We start from the raw sequence: 19,562 nt of genomic DNA, 5'->3' as shown, positions 1-19,562 counted from the left end.
AGCCGTATTATTACCCTACGCAGGCCCAGTACCTTTCTTCAGGGCCAACTACACCCATCATACTGAGCTCTGCCCTGCAACAGCAGGCCCCACCCCCTCAGTATGCTCTGCCCCAGCAGTTCCCTGTAGCCAATGAGCCCACGGGTTTCTACTATGGCACCTATGCTGACTGGAGCTCTGCGTACGGTGAGGAGAGGCTCTTAACTCAACATAGATTTTGTTAAATGTTAAATGGCCAGTGTAAATGAAGGAGAAAAAAAATGGGGTGGAGCCTAAGGTTTTATCTGATTGTGCCTTGTTTTCTCCAGGTGAGCCGTATTATTACCCTACGCAGGCCCAGTACCTTTCTTCAGGGCCAACTACACCCATCATACTGAGCTCTGCCCTGCAGCAGCAGGCCCCACCCCCTCAGTATGCCCCGCCCCAGCAGTTCCCTGTAGCCAATGAGCCCATGGGTTTCTACTACGGCACCTATGCTGACTGGAGCTCTGCGTACGGTGAGGAGAGGCTCTTAACTCAACATAGATTTTGTTAAATGTTAAATGGCCAGTGTAAATGAAGGAGAAAAAACGACTTCCTTTCCCTCTCCACATTGGGGTGGAGCCTAAGGTGTTATCTGATTGTGCCTTGTTTCCTCCAGGTGTGCCGTATTACCCTACGCAGGACCAGTACCAGTCTTCAGGGCCCATCATATTGAGCTCTGCCCTGCAGCAGCAGGCCCCACCCCCTCAGTATGCCCTGCCCCAACAGCGCAGGAGAGAGTGCCAGCAGGTGAGGAGCTGGAAAGGTTGCCTGCTTGAACCTGGTCTCACTCCCAAAAACCATGTCCCACAGATTAGAATACCAGACCCCAAACAGGGTGGATGTGATGTCACGGAAGAGATTATGTCCGGGGCAAGAAACGCATCTACGCCCACACCCATTCAGCTGAGCTCAATACGAAAGGCCTATGTATATGCTTGCATTACGTTAAAATGTTTGTAATTGCTCCAAATTTGACAATGTTCCCCACTCTTTTCCTCAGACTGTGGTCGCAGTGCAGACCGATGATGAAAGCACGCCACCTACAGCTACTGTAGTGATTCCACCCGGTAAGTGTGTTTTCTTAATGTTATTATATCATGTTTTTGTATTTTATTAACTTGGAAACCGAATTGAAATTGCACCTTGTTCAGATGATCATGGGAAACCTGTGTCTATGCCAGCAGCTGCCTCAACCCCCCCGCCTCCATCTAAGGTGCCCGAGCTGGTGGTTCCTTCAAAACTGACAACGGAGCCTAACCTGTCCCAGGGTCTCCAACTGGCCTCACCACTGAGCACAGTGCCTGTTGGACAAGACTCCGATTTCGGAGCGTCTGCCTCCCCGCCACCTCCTCTGACGGACCTTCCTCCAGCAGACATCCCTGCTCTTGAGCCCAAGATGGGTGAGAGTATGGATGCGCCATTGGTATCGGAAGCAGTGCCCCAAGCAGAGAAGGAGCCTGTTGAGGCCCCTTTGGAGCCAGAGGTATGTGCTACTTCTGCTGATGGGCCGAAAGCTGAAAACATCTACATTTGGCAAATGTCTATCCAAAGCCAAAATTGCAGTCGCTGCCATTGCTATTCGACCAGTTTCCATAGTTGAACATGTACAAGGGGTAATGTCATGTCAGAGTTGGAGGAAATTCAGACAAAGAGCGCAATCCTTACTAATATTTAAGGCAGATATAGTGGGGATGTATACAACTCTATTGTTTTTGAAAAAATTGTTTTTGGGACAGTCTCTGTTTGCATTAATGAGTCTTAAGAGACTCTGTCATACAGGAGAGAAACCTGTTGAATTAGCATTTTTTGACTTTGCCAAAACTATTTTTCCAGATATATTTGTCATCTTTGAAGTTTTCTTAAAAATATTTAAAAGTCTCGTCTCGTTATCGTGAACCCAATATCATATCTCGTCTTTGGAGATGAGTGCCACACTTTGGACACTCCTGCTTTAAAGGCACATGTAAATGGACATTCTACATTGTAGAGCATCATGGGATTTGCTCTAGAGTCTAGATTGTTTACTAGCCATGCTGGTGTTGTTGGTTTATGCTAGTTTCACTTGGAGCTGTTGGTTACACCCTTAGTGTGAATTATAGGGGACTTAGTTGAGCTGATTGTCTTAATTAAGATTAACCCCCCACCCCCCCTCCAGCCTCCAGTTTCGAGGTCCTCACAGTGCCAGCGCAAAAGTCCACGCAAGATCATCACCAGTGTCTCATTCAGCAACGACATCCAGCTGAACAAGGCGGAGAAGGCGTGGAGGCCCTCAATGAAGAAGGTGCGCGCCCACAAGGCTGAAGCTGACGAGGAGAACCTGGAGGTGGCCAAGACCCTGGACCTGCTGCGACGTGTGCGCAGCATCCTGAACAAGCTCACGCCACAGATGTTCCAGCCACTGATGAAGCAGCTGACGGAGCTGAGCATGGACACGGAGGAGCGGCTCAAGGGAGTCGTCGATCTTGTATACGAGAAGGCCATCTCTGAGCCCAAGTTCTCCGTGACTTATGCTAAATTGTGTCGCTGCCTGATGATGGTGAGTGTGCACATGCCCACGCGCGAATGGCCAGTTCCACATGTGACCTCTATCTTGTCCCATGTGTTTCTGCAGCTAAACTGCACCAATGGGACTGAGGAGTTCAGGAGGTTGTTCATGTTTTGTTTATTGTTAAAGCTGGACACTGTAATGCATGCATTTCACCAAGTGTTCAGAAACAGCAACTGCCCTCCCAAGACTTCTGATTGGTCAGAAAGGGAGGAATGAACTGCTTTGATCTGTGTCCTCTGTCCATGCTGTGCAATTACTGGCCAAGGACACAGAATAATGAAAGGGCATAATTTAGTGTGTCTGAAGAGATCTATCTATCTATCTATCTATCTATCTATCTATCTGTCTGTCTGTCTGTCTGTCTGTACGTCTGACTGACTGACTGACTGTCTGACTGATGCCAATGTACATAAATTAACAAAAGGCAACTTTTTCTTATCTGTGATGGCAGTTAAAGTAGTATGTGTTGAGCAGTGATATTTCAAGCTTATCCTAAATTTGCACACAGGTCAGAAAGCAAAATTTGCACCCTGGCTACATGTGTTAATGTTGCTAGTCATGAAAAAACCTCTTATTCACTTGTGCTTGTTGCTTGCTCTTCATGGTACCCAGCTGAAAGTGCCCACCTCTGATAAGTCAGGAGGCACAGTGAATTTTGGAAGGCTGCTGCTCAATTGCTGCCAGAAGGAGTTTGCGAAGGACAAGGACAGCAACGAGCGCAAGCAGAAGGAGCTGGAAGCCGCATCAGAGGTGCGACAGTCTCACCATCTTGATAGTGCACCTTCCCTCCAAGTGCACATCATTGGATGTGTATTGTTAGCGTGAAGTCCAGTCGTTTTAGTTGTGTTAAATGTGCCGTATATCCGGGCCTCGTCTCGTGTTAACGCCAACCCCCCGATATTTCCCGCCAGGATGAGGAGCGTCAGCGCCTGATCGAGGAGCTGGACGCCATGAAGGACGAGGCCCGCCACCGTTCCCTCGGTAACATCAAGTTTATCGGGGAGCTGTTTAAGGTGGAGATGCTGTCGGAGCTTATATTGCATGACTGTATAGTCAAGCTGCTCCAGAAGAGCCACAGCGAGGAAAGACTAGAGTGTCTCTGCATCCTACTCTCCACCATTGGCAAGGACATCGAGAAGGCCAAGGTATCATGCGCTTATGTTCCTCCTACCTGGCTGTTAACTCTTGGCGGTAGTTTTTACCAGGCGGTAGCCACAAGCATGCTAACGAGAGTCTTGTTTTTGACTAATCAGCCCAAAATGGACCACTATTGCAGCTACATAAGTAAAATAATAAACGCGAGGAAGACCTCATTGAGGATCCGCTGCAAACTGCAAGATGTCCTGGACCTCAGACAGGTAAGTGTTACACACCCATCCGTTGGACTTCTTCAGTGTCTCTACAAATGTTTCCTTGCTTTCATTAATTTATACTCGAATGCTTACTGTACAAGTATAGTTTATAGAACAGCCATTGACCAGCTTCAGTATTTGAGTGTGGAGGTTTCATTGCTAGTCATGCAGAGGTGGTTGGACTGCTTTCCTTTTGCAGGTTTGCTTTTCTTAATTGCCCATCCTGACAAGGTGGCTGCCGTGTTGAATGCATTTTGAAAGCGCTCCTCTCTTTCCAACTATGGTAGAATAACTGGGTGCCCCGGAGGGGTGACCAGGGCCCCAAGACCATCGTCGAGATCCACAAAGAGGCAAACTTGGAGGAGCAGAGGGAGCAGATCAAGGTACCTGAGCAGCTCCTGCCTAAGAAGGACTCCAGTCAGGCGTGTTGGTCACGACGGGGCCCACCCGTCCGGAGGCCGCATCACCCAACCTCAGGAAGATGCCTGGAATTCGGTGCCCATCATTACCAAGACCAGGGTCTCGGCGGGTCCTTTAAAAGGCTTAAATAAAAGATTTTTAAGGTCTTTAAATGTATTGAATTACATTCTTTTTTGAAGAGTGGCATTAAATTTCATCTAAGGGGAGTGAAAAAGCTATTAATGTCCAAAAAGACAAAAAATATTTTCAATTCTACTTCTACAGCGCAAGTCTCAGTCTAACCACACAGTAAAAAAGAAGCATGGTTGGACTAGTATAACACGGCTAAATCAGCCACAGTTTCATTTCAAATTCAATTCAAATACCAATTAAAACAGTAGTATTTTGAACCCATGATTGTTCTTCTATAAAAACATTCACATACACACAGTAGCGCCATTCACTCTAGTTCTCTTGCCAAGTGCATGTGTGCCATGTCTTGCTATTTGTTATCCATCTTAAAATCAATTTATTTACTTAAAAAACCAAGGGCTGATGCAGGAATACCCTCAACTTGGTGATGTCGCCTTAAAGATTCTCCTACCTTTTGCTTCGACATATTTGTAGAAATATTGCCATATTTGAGGCAAGGTTCTCAAAAATGACCATTCAAAAGTAAATACTGCAATCGTGCACAAATGATTTGATGATTTGAGGCTGTGTTTATCAGACATTGTGCTAATAATTTGCAAGGCAAAGCAGGTCTCACATTAACATGGACTACCTGAAAGCTTTGGAGGGGCCCAGCTTGAGAATTCATGTTTTTGCCATGGTAATGGTCTTAATTTTTATTCTTGGAGGTCTTAAGTCATTAAATTTGTAGGTCAACAATGTGCAGATACTCTGCAAGACGCGGCCCATCGACATTGCCTGCAGGACATAAGAATTTGGCTGTCCAATAATTTTTAAAAATGGAATGATGGCCAAACAGAGGCTATTATTATTATTTTTTTATCCAGACAGTGTTACACCAAATGCTAAACATCTGGAGCCTTTATTAATAAATACTCAGAGCTACGTAAGGAATCTCAGCGTTCTCTTTGATTCCACACTTACATTTGATAAACAGATAGTTCCAGTTTTTATCAGCTAAGGAAAATCTCTAAGCTCAAATCTATTTTAACTTTTAAAGATATGGAAACAGTTGTTCATGCTTTTATTACATCATGGCTTGATTACTGTAATTCTCTGTATTTGGGTATCAACCAATCAGCTCTGTCACGCCTTCAGCTTGTTCAAAATGCAGCAGCTAGGCTCCTGACTGGAACTAAGAAAAGGGAGCATATTTCTCCAGTGTTGGCCTCCCTACATTGGCTGCCTGTTAAGTTCAAATTAAATTTAAGTTAACCTTACAAATTCATGTTTGACTGAATATGCCCTCTTAAAGTATGTAGGCATACCGTACTATTTTCATGTTTAACTGAATAAACCATTGAACACGAGTAGCCTACATTTTATTGAGCATGTTTTTTTTCTTCAAGTATCAAAGTAGAACAGCTTTCTCAATCAGTTATTGATGCATTTTGAAAACAGGAGATCCTCTGTATAAAGAACCCTTATCTCAAAAACGGACTTTTAATCATTACTTGGGTAGCACGCATATTCCGAATGAGCCATTTTAATCTAGATTAATTAAGATTAGTTTCAAGATTTCAGTGAGATTAATCTAGATTTAAAAAAAATAATCTATGGCCACCCCTAATTTTAAATAAAGAAAATATTGTCATTTTCAGAGCAAGATAGCCTATAGTCGTCTGACAAAAAGACAGAAAACTATCATTTAAAATTGGGTGAATGCTATTGTCTAATTGCTTGTCTCATGCCTGTGCTATTTTCTAGCTCCACCCTTTTAGCTGTGCTGCCATAGCTAGATTTGCTGGAGCCTTGCACACTATAGTCCATTAATTTATACTTCTCTGTACTAAGGCATGCCTAATGATCTTGTCTCTCCTCTTGATGAGGTAAACCTACTCCTGACATCATGCTGCTACTGAGTCTCAACCTGTTCCAGCTGTTATGGTCCCCCTGCTTCACCCCAACTCCACTGCGCTGGACAGATGTTCCTGTGCCAGATGTTTTTCAGACATACGTACACCCAGCAAATCCTTAATCAGAACACACTGACATGTTGTTCATTCCCTTATCTGTGTGTCTGCACCTCACTTAGAATCTCTCTCCCTGGACTTTTCCATTCCCCTACATCCAGTCTACTGTACCTCCTCTCCTGATAAGGAGAACACCAATCACACATATGGTTTATTATTCTTACCAAATTGTCTTAAGACCCATCTATTTTGTTCTGTATTCAACTACACATATTATCATTAAACTTTAGAAGTCTTTCCTGATACTTGTGTGTTGTGAATCTGTTCTCCTGGTTCCTGAAGTGTTCACTTAGGGTGACCGGATCAGAGATGGTGAAAAAGAGGACACCTCAGCGTGGGCATATAGTTGATATTTATATGAAAATGCTTTACTGGCCCTTAACAAACACTGCAGAAAAAAAACACTGCCCATAAAGGCTATTTGAACTCTTTTACATTTAAAATGTGCAAAACACAATTATACATTTCCATGACATTCTGTGCTGTGATAAATCATGTGTGGCTCTTTCTCACCAAGTCAAAGTGTTTGTGTTCTTCTTTTCAATGTCTTTACTTACTAAATAAAAATGGTAGCCTAAAAAATAAATACAAAATTTTAAAAATATTCTTTGTATTTGTCATTTAAAAAATTGTACACTAAGCCTATGGCTGATACTTTTCAGTCCACCTCATATTGGGCGTATTTTTCAGCAGACTGAATCTTTCCCAACAGTTGACGATTACTCATCATACTTCAGTTTTACTATTAGGTTACTATTACATCATACTTCAGTGACATGAATTAAGCATGTTAGGTCTCATTGGTGACCCACATGAGGTGAGGTGATGGGGTGAGGTAACCATCACCCTTCCTCTTCGTCATCGGGCCAAGGTCTCCTTGTTCTCCAGATGTACCATTCTGACGCAAGATCAGGCCGTGCTGCTCACCGGTTTGTACGTGTCTTTCTCCTTTGACTGTCATGAGATCACCAAGTGTTCAGAAACAGCAACTGCCCTCCCAAGACTTCTGATTGGTCAGAAAGGGAGGAATGAACTGCTTTGATCTGTGTCCTCTGTCCATGCTGTGCAATTACTGGCCAAGGACACAGAATAATGAAAGGGCATAATTTAGGAGAGTGTCTGAAGTGATCTATCTATCTATCTATCTATCTATCTATCTATCTATCTATCTATCTATCTATCTATCTATCTATCTATCTATCTATCTATCTATCTATCTGTCTGTCTGTCTGTCTGTCTGTCTGTCTGTCTGTCCGTCTGACTGACTGACTGACTGTCTGACTGATGCCAATGTACATAAATTAACAAAAGGCAACTTTGTCTTATCTGTGATGGCAGTTAAAGTAGTATGTGTTGAGCAGTGATATTTCAAGCTTATCCTAAATTTGCACACAGGTCAGAAAGCAAAATTTGCACCCTGGCTACATTCATCTGTGTTAATGTTGCTAGTCATGAAAAAACCTCTTATTCACTTGTGCTTGTTGCTTGCTCTTCATGGTACCCAGCTGAAAGTGCCCACCTCTGATAAGTCAGGAGGCACAGTGAATTTTGGAAGGCTGCTGCTCAATTGCTGCCAGAAGGAGTTTGCGAAGGACAAGAACAGCAACGAGCGCAAGCAGAAGGAGCTGGAAGCCGCATCAGAGGTGCGACAGTCTCACCATCTTGATAGTGCACCTTCCCTCCAAGTGCACAACATTGGATGTGTATTGTTAGCGTGAAGTCCAGTCGTTTTAGTTGTGTTAAATGTGCCGTATATCCGGGCCTCGTCTCGTGTTAACGCCAACCCCCCGATATTTCCCGCCAGGATGAGGAGCGTCAGCGCCTGATCGAGGAGCTGGACGCCATAAAGGACGAGGCCCGCCACCGTTCCCTCGGTAACATCAAGTTTATCGGGGAGCTGTTTAAGGTGGAGATGCTGTCGGAGCTTATATTGCATGACTGTATAGTCAAGCTGCTCCAGAAGAGCCACAGCGAGGAAAGACTAGAGTGTCTCTGCATCCTACTCTCCACCATTGGCAAGGACATCGAGAAGGCCAAGGTATCATGCGCTTATGTTCCTCCTACCTGGCTGTTAACTCTTGGCGGTAGTTTTTACCAGGCGGTAGCCACAAGCATGCTAACGAGAGTCTTGTTTTTGACTAATCAGCCCAAAATGGACCACTATTGCAGCTACATAAGTAAAATAATAAACGCGAGGAAGACCTCATTGAGGATCCGCTGCAAACTGCAAGATGTCCTGGACCTCAGACAGGTAAGTGTTACACACCCATCCGTTGGACTTCTTCAGTGTCTCTACAAATGTTTCCTTGCTTTCATTAATTTATACTCGAATGCTTACTGTACAAGTATAGTTTATAGAACAGCCATTGACCAGCTTCAGTATTTGAGTGTGGAGGTTTCATTGCTAGTCATGCAGAGGTGGTTGGACTGCTTTCCTTTTGCAGGTTTGCTTTTCTTAATTGCCCATCCTGACAAGGTGGCTGCCGTGTTGAATGCATTTTGAAAGCGCTCCTCTCTTTCCAACTATGGTAGAATAACTGGGTGCCCCGGAGGGGTGACCAGGGCCCCAAGACCATCGTCGAGATCCACAAAGAGGCAAACTTGGAGGAGCAGAGGGAGCAGATCAAGGTACCTGAGCAGCTCCTGTCTAAGAAGGACTCCAGTCGGGCGTGTTGGTCACGACGGGGCCCACCCGTCCGGAGGCCGCATCACCCAACCTCAGGAAGATGCCTGGAATTCGGTGCCCATCATTACCAAGACCAGGGTCTCGGCGGGTCCTTTAAAAGGCTTAAATAAAAGATTTTTAAGGTCTTTAAATGTATTGAATTACATTCTTTTTTGAAGAGTGGCATTAAATTTCATCTAAGGGGAGTGAAAAAGTTATTAATGTCCAAAAAGACAAAAAATATTTTCAATTCTACTTCTACAGCGCAAGTCTCAGTCTAACCACACAGTAAAAAAGAAGCATGGTTGGACTAGTATAACACGGCTAAATCAGCCACAGTTTCATTTCAAATTCAATTCAAATACCAATTAAAACAGTAGTATTTTGAACCCATGATTGTTCTTCTATAAAAACATTCACATACACACAGTAGCGCCATTCACTCTAGTTCTCTTGCCAAGTGCATGTGTGCCATGTCTTGCTATTTGTTATCCATCTTAAAATCAATTTATTTACTTAAAAAACCAAGGGCTGATGCAGGAATACCCTCAACTTGGTGATGTCGCCTTAAAGATTCTCCTACCTTTTGCTTCGACATATTTGTAGAAATATTGCCATATTTGAGGCAAGGTTCTCAAAAATGACCATTCAAAAGTAAATACTGCAATCGTGCACAAATGATTTGATGATTTGAGTCTGTGTTTATCAGACATTGTGCTAATAATTTGCAAGGCAAAGCAGGTCTCACATTAACATGGACTACCTGAAAGCTTTGGAGGGGCCCAGCTTGAGAATTCATGTTTTTGCCATGGTAATGGTCTTAATTTTTATTCTTGGAGGTCTTAAGTCATTAAATTTGTAGGTCAACAATGTGCAGATACTCTGCAAGACGCGGCCCATCGACATTGCCTGCAGGACATAAGAATTTGGCTGTCCAATAATTTTTAAAAAATGGAATGATGGCCAAACAGAGGCTATTATTATTATTTTTTTATCCAGACAGTGTTACACCAAATGCTAAACATCTGGAGCCTTTATTAATAAATACTCAGAGCTACGTAAGGAATCTCAGCGTTCTCTTTGATTCCACACTTACATTTGATAAACAGATAGTTCCAGTTTTTATCAGCTAAGGAAAATCTCTAAGCTCAAATCTATTTTAACTTTTAAAGATATGGAAACAGTTGTTCATGCTTTTATTACATCATGGCTTGATTACTGTAATTCTCTGTATTTGGGTATCAACCAATCAGCTCTGTCACGCCTTCAGCTTGTTCAAAATGCAGCAGCTAGGCTCCTGACTGGAACTAAGAAAAGGGAGCATATTTCTCCAGTGTTGGCCTCCCTACATTGGCTGCCTGTTAAGTTCAAATTAAATTTAAGTTAACCTTACAAATTCATGTTTGACTGAATATGCCCTCTTAAAGTATGTAGGCATACCGTACTATTTTCATGTTTAACTGAATAAACCATTGAACACGAGTAGCCTACATTTTATTGAGCATGTTTTTTTTCTTCAAGTATCAAAGTAGAACAGCTTTCTCAATCAGTTATTGATGCATTTTGAAAACAGGAGATCCTCTGTATAAAGAACCCTTATCTCAAAAACGGACTTTTAATCATTACTTGGGTAGCACGCATATTCCGAATGAGCCATTTTAATCTAGATTAATTAAGATTAGTTTCAAGATTTCAGTGAGATTAATCTAGATTAAAAAAAATAATCTATGGCCACCCCTAATTTTAAATAAAGAAAATATTGTCATTTTCAGAGCAAGATAGCCTATAGTCGTCTGACAAAAAGACAGAAAACTATCATTTAAAATTGGGTGAATGCTATTGTCTAATTGCTTGTCTCATGCCTGTGCTATTTTCTAGCTCCACCCTTTTAGCTGTGCTGCCATAGCTAGATTTGCTGGAGCCTTGCACACTATAGTCCATTAATTTATACTTCTCTGTACTAAGGCATGTCTAATGATCTTGTCTCTCCTGTTGATGAGGTAAACCTACTCCTGACATCATGCTGCTACTGAGTCTCAACCTGTTCCAGCTGTTATGGTCCCCCTGCTTCACCCCAACTCCACTGCGCTGGACAGATGTTCCTGTGCCAGATGTTTTTCAGACATACGTACACCCAGCAAATCCTTAATCAGAACACACTGACATGTTGTTCATTCCCTTATCTGTGTGTCTGCACCTCACTTAGAATCTCTCTCCCTGGACTTTTCCATTCCCCTACATCCAGTCTACTGTACCTCCTCTCCTGATAAGGAGAACACCAATCACACATATGGTTTATTATTCTTACCAAATTGTCTTAAGACCCATCTATTTTGTTCTGTATTCAACTACACATATTATCATTAAACTTTAGAAGTCTTTCCTGATACTTGTGTGTTGTGAATCTGTTCTCCTGGTTCCTGAAGTGTTCACTTAGGGTGACCGGATCAGAGATGGTGAAAAAGAGGACACCTCAGCGTGGGCATATAGTTGATATTTATATGAAAATGCTTTACTGGCCCTTAACAAACACTGCAGAAAAAAAACACTGCCCATAAAGGCTATTTGAACTCTTTTACATTTAAAATGTGCAAAACACAATTATACATTTCCATGACATTCTGTGCTGTGATAAATCATGTGTGGCTCTTTCTCACCAAGTCAAAGTGTTTGTGTTCTTCTTTTCAATGTCTTTACTTACTAAATAAAAATGGTAGCCTAAAAAATAAATACAAAATTTTAAAAATATTCTTTGTATTTGTCATTTAAAAAATTGTACACTAAGCCTATGGCTGATACTTTTCAGTCCACCTCATATTGGGCGTATTTTTCAGCAGACTGAATCTTTCCCAACAGTTGACGATTACTCATCATACTTCAGTTTTACTATTAGGTTACTATTACATCATACTTCAGTGACATGAATTAAGCATGTTAGGTCTCATTGGTGACCCACATGAGGTGAGGTGATGGGGTGAGGTAACCATCACCCTTCCTCTTCGTCATCGGGCCAAGGTCTCCTTGTTCTCCAGATGTACCATTCTGACGCAAGATCAGGCCGTGCTGCTCACCGGTTTGTACGTGTCTTTCTCCTTTGACTGTCATGAGATCACCAAGTGTTCAGAAACAGCAACTGCCCTCCCAAGACTTCTGATTGGTCAGAAAGGGAGGAATGAACTGCTTTGATCTGTGTCCTCTGTCCATGCTGTGCAATTACTGGCCAAGGACACAGAATAATGAAAGGGCATAATTTAGCAGAGTGTCTGAAGAGATCTATCTATCTATCTATCTATCTATCTATCTATCTATCTATCTATCTATCTATCTATCTATCTATCTATCTGTCCGTCTGTCTGTCCGTCTGTCTGTCTGTCTGTCTGTACGTCTGACTGACTGACTGACTGTCTGACTGATGCCAATGTACATAAATTAACAAAAGGCAACTTTGTCTTATCTGTGATGGCAGTTAAAGTAGTATGTGTTGAGCAGTGATATTTCAAGCTTATCCTAAATTTGCACACAGGTCAGAAAGCAAAATTTGCACCCTGGCTACATTCATCTGTGTTAATGTTGCTAGTCATGAAAAAACCTCTTATTCACTTGTGCTTGTTGCTTGCTCTTCATGGTACCCAGCTGAAAGTGCCCACCTCTGATAAGTCAGGAGGCACAGTGAATTTTGGAAGGCTGCTGCTCAATTGCTGCCAGAAGGAGTTTGCGAAGGACAAGGACAGCAACGAGCGCAAGCAGAAGGAGCTGGAAGCCGCATCAGAGGTGCGACAGTCTCACCATCTTGATAGTGCACCTTCCCTCCAAGTGCACAACATTGGATGTGTATTGTTAGCGTGAAGTCCAGTCGTTTTAGTTGTGTTAAATGTGCCGTATATCCGGGCCTCGTCTCGTGTTAACGCCAACCCCCCGATATTTCCCGCCAGGATGAGGAGCGTCAGCGCCTGATCGAGGAGCTGGACGCCATAAAGGACGAGGCCCGCCACCGTTCCCTCGGTAACATCAAGTTTATCGGGGAGCTGTTTAAGGTGGAGATGCTGTCGGAGCTTATATTGCATGACTGTATAGTCAAGCTGCTCCAGAAGAGCCACAGCGAGGAAAGACTAGAGTGTCTCTGCATCCTACTCTCCACCATTGGCAAGGACATCGAGAAGGCCAAGGTATCATGCGCTTATGTTCCTCCTACCTGGCTGTTAACTCTTGGCGGTAGTTTTTACCAGGCGGTAGCCACAAGCATGCTAACGAGAGTCTTGTTTTTGACTAATCAGCCCAAAATGGACCACTATTGCAGCTACATAAGTAAAATAATAAACGCGAGGAAGACCTCATTGAGGATCCGCTGCAAACTGCAAGATGTCCTGGACCTCAGACAGGTAAGTGTTACACACCCATCCGTTGGACTTCTTCAGTGTCTCTACAAATGTTTCCTTGCTTTCATTAATTTATACTCGAATGCTTACTGTACAAGTATAGTTTATAGAACAGCCATTGACCAGCTTCAGTATTTGAGTGTGGAGGTTTCATTGCTAGTCATGCAGAGGTGGTTGGACTGCTTTCCTTTTGCAGGTTTGCTTTTCTTAATTGCCCATCCTGACAAGGTGGCTGCCGTGTTGAATGCATTTTGAAAGCGCTCCTCTCTTTCCAACTATGGTAGAATAACTGGGTGCCCCGGAGGGGTGACCAGGGCCCCAAGACCATCGTCGAGATCCACAAAGAGGCAAACTTGGAGGAGCAGAGGGAGCAGATCAAGGTACCTGAGCAGCTCCTGTCTAAGAAGGACTCCAGTCGGGCGTGTTGGTCACGACGGGGCCCACCCGTCCGGAGGCCGCATCACCCAACCTCAGGAAGATGCCTGGAATTCGGTGCCCATCATTACCAAGACCAGGGTCTCGGCGGGTCCTTTAAAAGGCTTAAATAAAAGATTTTTAAGGTCTTTAAATGTATTGAATTACATTCTTTTTTGAAGAGTGGCATTAAATTTCATCTAAGGGGAGTGAAAAAGTTATTAATGTCCAAAAAGACAAAAAATATTTTCAATTCTACTTCTACAGCGCAAGTCTCAGTCTAACCACACAGTAAAAAAGAAGCATGGTTGGACTAGTATAACACGGCTAAATCAGCCACAGTTTCATTTCAAATTCAATTCAAATACCAATTAAAACAGTAGTATTTTGAACCCATGATTGTTCTTCTATAAAAACATTCACATACACACAGTAGCGCCATTCACTCTAGTTCTCTTGCCAAGTGCATGTGTGCCATGTCTTGCTATTTGTTATCCATCTTAAAATCAATTTATTTACTTAAAAAACCAAGGGCTGATGCAGGAATACCCTCAACTTGGTGATGTCGCCTTAAAGATTCTCCTACCTTTTGCTTCGACATATTTGTAGAAATATTGCCATATTTGAGGCAAGGTTCTCAAAAATGACCATTCAAAAGTAAATACTGCAATCGTGCACAAATGATTTGATGATTTGAGGCTGTGTTTATCAGACATTGTGCTAATAATTTGCAAGGCAAAGCAGGTCTCACATTAACATGGACTACCTGAAAGCTTTGGAGGGGCCCAGCTTGAGAATTCATGTTTTTGCCATGGTAATGGTCTTAATTTTTATTCTTGGAGGTCTTAAGTCATTAAATTTGTAGGTCAACAATGTGCAGATACTCTGCAAGACGCGGCCCATCGACATTGCCTGCAGGACATAAGAATTTGGCTGTCCAATAATTTTTAAAAAATGGAATGATGGCCAAACAGAGGCTATTATTATTATTTTTTTATCCAGACAGTGTTACACCAAATGCTAAACATCTGGAGCCTTTATTAATAAATACTCAGAGCTACGTAAGGAATCTCAGCGTTCTCTTTGATTCCACACTTACATTTGATAAACAGATAGTTCCAGTTTTTATCAGCTAAGGAAAATCTCTAAGCTCAAATCTATTTTAACTTTTAAAGATATGGAAACAGTTGTTCATGCTTTTATTACATCATGGCTTGATTACTGTAATTCTCTGTATTTGGGTATCAACCAATCAGCTCTGTCACGCCTTCAGCTTGTTCAAAATGCAGCAGCTAGGCTCCTGACTGGAACTAAGAAAAGGGAGCATATTTCTCCAGTGTTGGCCTCCCTACATTGGCTGCCTGTTAAGTTCAAATTAAATTTAAGTTAACCTTACAAATTCATGTTTGACTGAATATGCCCTCTTAAAGTATGTAGGCATACCGTACTATTTTCATGTTTAACTGAATAAACCATTGAACACGAGTAGCCTACATTTTATTGAGCATGTTTTTTTTCTTCAAGTATCAAAGTAGAACAGCTTTCTCAATCAGTTATTGATGCATTTTGAAAACAGGAGATCCTCTGTATAAAGAACCCTTATCTCAAAAACGGACTTTTAATCATTACTTGGGTAGCACGCATATTCCGAATGAGCCATTTTAATCTAGATTAATTAAGATTAGTTTCAAGATTTCAGTGAGATTAATCTAGATTTTAAAAAATAATCTATGGCCACCCCTAATTTTAAATAAAGAAAATATTGTCATTTTCAGAGCAAGATAGCCTATAGTCGTCTGACAAAAAGACAGAAAACTATCATTTAAAATTGGGTGAATGCTATTGTCTAATTGCTTGTCTCATGCCTGTGCTATTTTCTAGCTCCACCCTTTTAGCTGTGCTGCCATAGCTAGATTTGCTGGAGCCTTGCACACTATAGTCCATTAATTTATACTTCTCTGTACTAAGGCATGTCTAATGATCTTGTCTCTCCTCTTGATGAGGTAAACCTACTCCTGACATCATGCTGCTACTGAGTCTCAACCTGTTCCAGCTGTTATGGTCCCCCTGCTTCACCCCAACTCCACTGCGCTGGACAGATGTTCCTGTGCCAGATGTTTTTCAGACATACGTACACCCAGCAAATCCTTAATCAGAACACACTGACATGTTGTTCATTCCCTTATCTGTGTGTCTGCACCTCACTTAGAATCTCTCTCCCTGGACTTTTCCATTCCCCTACATCCAGTCTACTGTACCTCCTCTCCTGATAAGGAGAACACCAATCACACATATGGTTTATTATTCTTACCAAATTGTCTTAAGACCCATCTATTTTGTTCTGTATTCAACTACACATATTATCATTAAACTTTAGAAGTCTTTCCTGATACTTGTGTGTTGTGAATCTGTTCTCCTGGTTCCTGAAGTGTTCACTTAGGGTGACCGGATCAGAGATGGTGAAAAAGAGGACACCTCAGCGTGGGCATATAGTTGATATTTATATGAAAATGCTTTACTGGCCCTTAACAAACACTGCAGAAAAAAAACACTGCCCATAAAGGCTATTTGAACTCTTTTACATTTAAAATGTGCAAAACACAATTATACATTTCCATGACATTCTGTGCTGTGATAAATCATGTGTGGCTCTTTCTCACCAAGTCAAAGTGTTTGTGTTCTTCTTTTCAATGTCTTTACTTACTAAATAAAAATGGTATGCTAAAAAATAAATACAAAATTTTAAAAATATTCTTTGTATTTGTCATTTAAAAAATTGTACACTAAGCCTATGGCTGATACTTTTCAGTCCACCTCATATTGGGCGTATTTTTCAGCAGACTGAATCTTTCCCAACAGTTGACGATTACTCATCATACTTCAGTTTTACTATTAGGTTACTATTACATCATACTTCAGTGACATGAATTAAGCATGTTAGGTCTCATTGGTGACCCACATGAGGTGAGGTGATGGGGTGAGGTAACCATCACCCTTCCTCTTCGTCATCGGGCCAAGGTCTCCTTGTTCTCCAGATGTACCATTCTGACGCAAGATCAGGCCGTGCTGCTCACCGGTTTGTACGTGTCTTTCTCCTTTGACTGTCATGAGATCACCAAGTGTTCAGAAACAGCAACTGCCCTCCCAAGACTTCTGATTGGTCAGAAAGGGAGGAATGAACTGCTTTGATCTGTGTCCTCTGTCCATGCTGTGCAATTACTGGCCAAGGACACAGAATAATGAAAGGGCATAATTTAGCAGAGTGTCTGAAGAGATCTATCTATCTATCTATCTATCTATCTATCTATCTATCTATCTATCTATCTATCTATTTATCTATCTATCTGTCCGTCTGTCTGTCCGTCTGTCTGTCTGTCTGTCTGTACGTCTGACTGACTGACTGACTGTCTGACTGATGCCAATGTACATAAATTAACAAAAGGCAACTTTGTCTTATCTGTGATGGCAGTTAAAGTAGTATGTGTTGAGCAGTGATATTTCAAGCTTATCCTAAATTTGCACACAGGTCAGAAAGCAAAATTTGCACCCTGGCTACATTCATCTGTGTTAATGTTGCTAGTCATGAAAAAACCTCTTATTCACTTGTGCTTGTTGCTTGCTCTTCATGGTACCCAGCTGAAAGTGCCCACCTCTGATAAGTCAGGAGGCACAGTGAATTTTGGAAGGCTGCTGCTCAATTGCTGCCAGAAGGAGTTTGCGAAGGACAAGGACAGCAACGAGCGCAAGCAGAAGGAGCTGGAAGCCGCATCAGAGGTGCGACAGTCTCACCATCTTGATAGTGCACCTTCCCTCCAAGTGCACATCATTGGATGTGTATTGTTAGAGTGAAGTCCAGTCGTTTTAGTTGTGTTAAATGTGCCGTATATCCGGGCCTCGTCTCGTGTTAACGCCAACCCCCGATATTTCCCGCCAGGATGAGGAGCGTCAGCGCCTGATCGAGGAGCTGGATGCCATGAAGGACGAGGCCCGCCACCGTTCCCTCGGTAACATCAAGTTTATCGGGGAGCTGTTTAAGGTGGAGATGCTGTCGGAGCTTATATTGCATGACTGTATAGTCAAGCTGCTCCAGAAGAGCCACAGCGAGGAAAGACTAGAGTGTCTCTGCATCCTACTCTCCACCATTGGCAAGGACATCGAGAAGGCCAAGGTATCATGCGCTTATGTTCCTCCTACCTGGCTGTTAACTCTTGGCGGTAGTTTTTACCAGGCGGTAGCCACAAGCATGCTAACGAGAGTCTTGTTTTTGACTAATCAGCCCAAAATGGACCACTATTGCAGCTACATAAGCAAAATAATAAACGCGAGGAAGACCTCATTGAGGATCCGCTGCAAACTGCAAGATGTCCTGGACCTCAGACAGGTAAGTGTTACACACCCATCCGTTGGACTTCTTCAGTGTCTCTACAAATGTTTCCTTGCTTTCATTAATTTATACTCGAATGCTTACTGTACAAGTATAGTTTATAGAACAGCCGTTGACCAGCTTCAGTATTTGAGTGTGGAGGTTTCATTGCTAGTCATGCAGAGGTGGTTGGACTGCTTTCCTTTTGCAGGTTTGCTTTTCTTAATTGCCCATCCTGACAAGGTGGCTGCCGTGTTGAATGCATTTTGAAAGCGCTCCTCTCTTTCCAACTACGGTAGAATAACTGGGTGCCCCGGAGGGGTGACCAGGGCCCCAAGACCATCGTCGAGATCCACAAAGAGGCAAACTTGGAGGAGCAGAGGGAGCAGATCAAGGTACCTGAGCAGCTCCTGTCTAAGAAGGACTCCAGTCGGGCGTGTTGGTCGCGACGGGGCCCACCCGTCTGGAGGCCGCATCACCCAACCTCAGGAAGATGCCTGGAATTCGGTGCCCATCATTACCAAGACCAGGGTCCCGGCGGGTCCTTTAAAAGGCTTAAATAAAAGATTTTTAAGGTCTTTAAATGTATTGAATTACATTCTTTTTTGAAGAGTGGCATTAAATTTCATCTAAGGGGAGTGAAAAAGCTATTAATGTCCAAAAAGACAAAAAATATTTTTAATTCTACTTCTACAGCGCAAGTCTCAGTCTAACCACACAGTAAAAAAGAAGCATGGTTGGACTAGTATAACACGGCTAAATCAGCCACAGTTTCATTTCAAATTCAATTCAAATACCAATTAAAACAGTAGTATTTTGAACCCATGATTGTTCTTCTATAAAAACATTCACATACACACAGTAGCGCCATTCACTCTAGTTCTCTTGCCAAGTGCATGTGTGCCATGTCTTGCTATTTGTTATCCATCTTAAAATCAATTTATTTACTTAAAAAACCAAGGGCTGATGCAGGAATACCCTCAACTTGGTGATGTCGCCTTAAAGATTCTCCTACCTTTTGCTTCGACATATTTGTAGAAATATTGCCATATTTGAGGCAAGGTTCTCAAAAATGACCATTCAAAAGTAAATACTGCAATCGTGCACAAATGATTTGATGATTTGAGGCTGTGTTTATCAGACATTGTGCTAATAATTTGCAAGGCAAAGCAGGTCTCACATTAACATGGACTACCTGAAAGCTTTGGAGGGGCCCAGCTTGAGAATTCATGTTTTTGCCATGGTAATGGTCTTAA

The 19,562-nt window shown here is 42.4% G+C and overlaps 1 protein-coding gene across 1 annotated transcript in view; it reads left to right on the top strand.

Moving 5' to 3' along the window:
• The first annotated feature begins 540 nt into the window (after window positions 1-540).
• The window catches only part of LOC143513736 (uncharacterized), a 66,743-nt gene continuing 47,721 nt past the window's right edge, over window positions 541-19,562 (top strand). The window contains exons 1-6 of the mRNA XM_077004472.1: window positions 541-771; window positions 1,025-1,091; window positions 1,206-1,507; window positions 2,180-2,560; window positions 3,185-3,322; window positions 3,484-3,596. Coding sequence (XP_076860587.1) covers window positions 556-771; window positions 1,025-1,091; window positions 1,206-1,507; window positions 2,180-2,560; window positions 3,185-3,322; window positions 3,484-3,596 — 1,217 coding nt within the window. The 5' untranslated portion in view covers window positions 541-555. The remainder of the gene's footprint in view (window positions 772-1,024; window positions 1,092-1,205; window positions 1,508-2,179; window positions 2,561-3,184; window positions 3,323-3,483; window positions 3,597-19,562) is intronic.

Source organism: Brachyhypopomus gauderio, chromosome 5 (genome assembly GCF_052324685.1).
Source record: "Brachyhypopomus gauderio isolate BG-103 chromosome 5, BGAUD_0.2, whole genome shotgun sequence".
NCBI lineage: Eukaryota > Metazoa > Chordata > Actinopteri > Gymnotiformes > Hypopomidae > Brachyhypopomus > Brachyhypopomus gauderio.
This window is presented reverse-complemented; position numbering and strand designations above follow the sequence as displayed.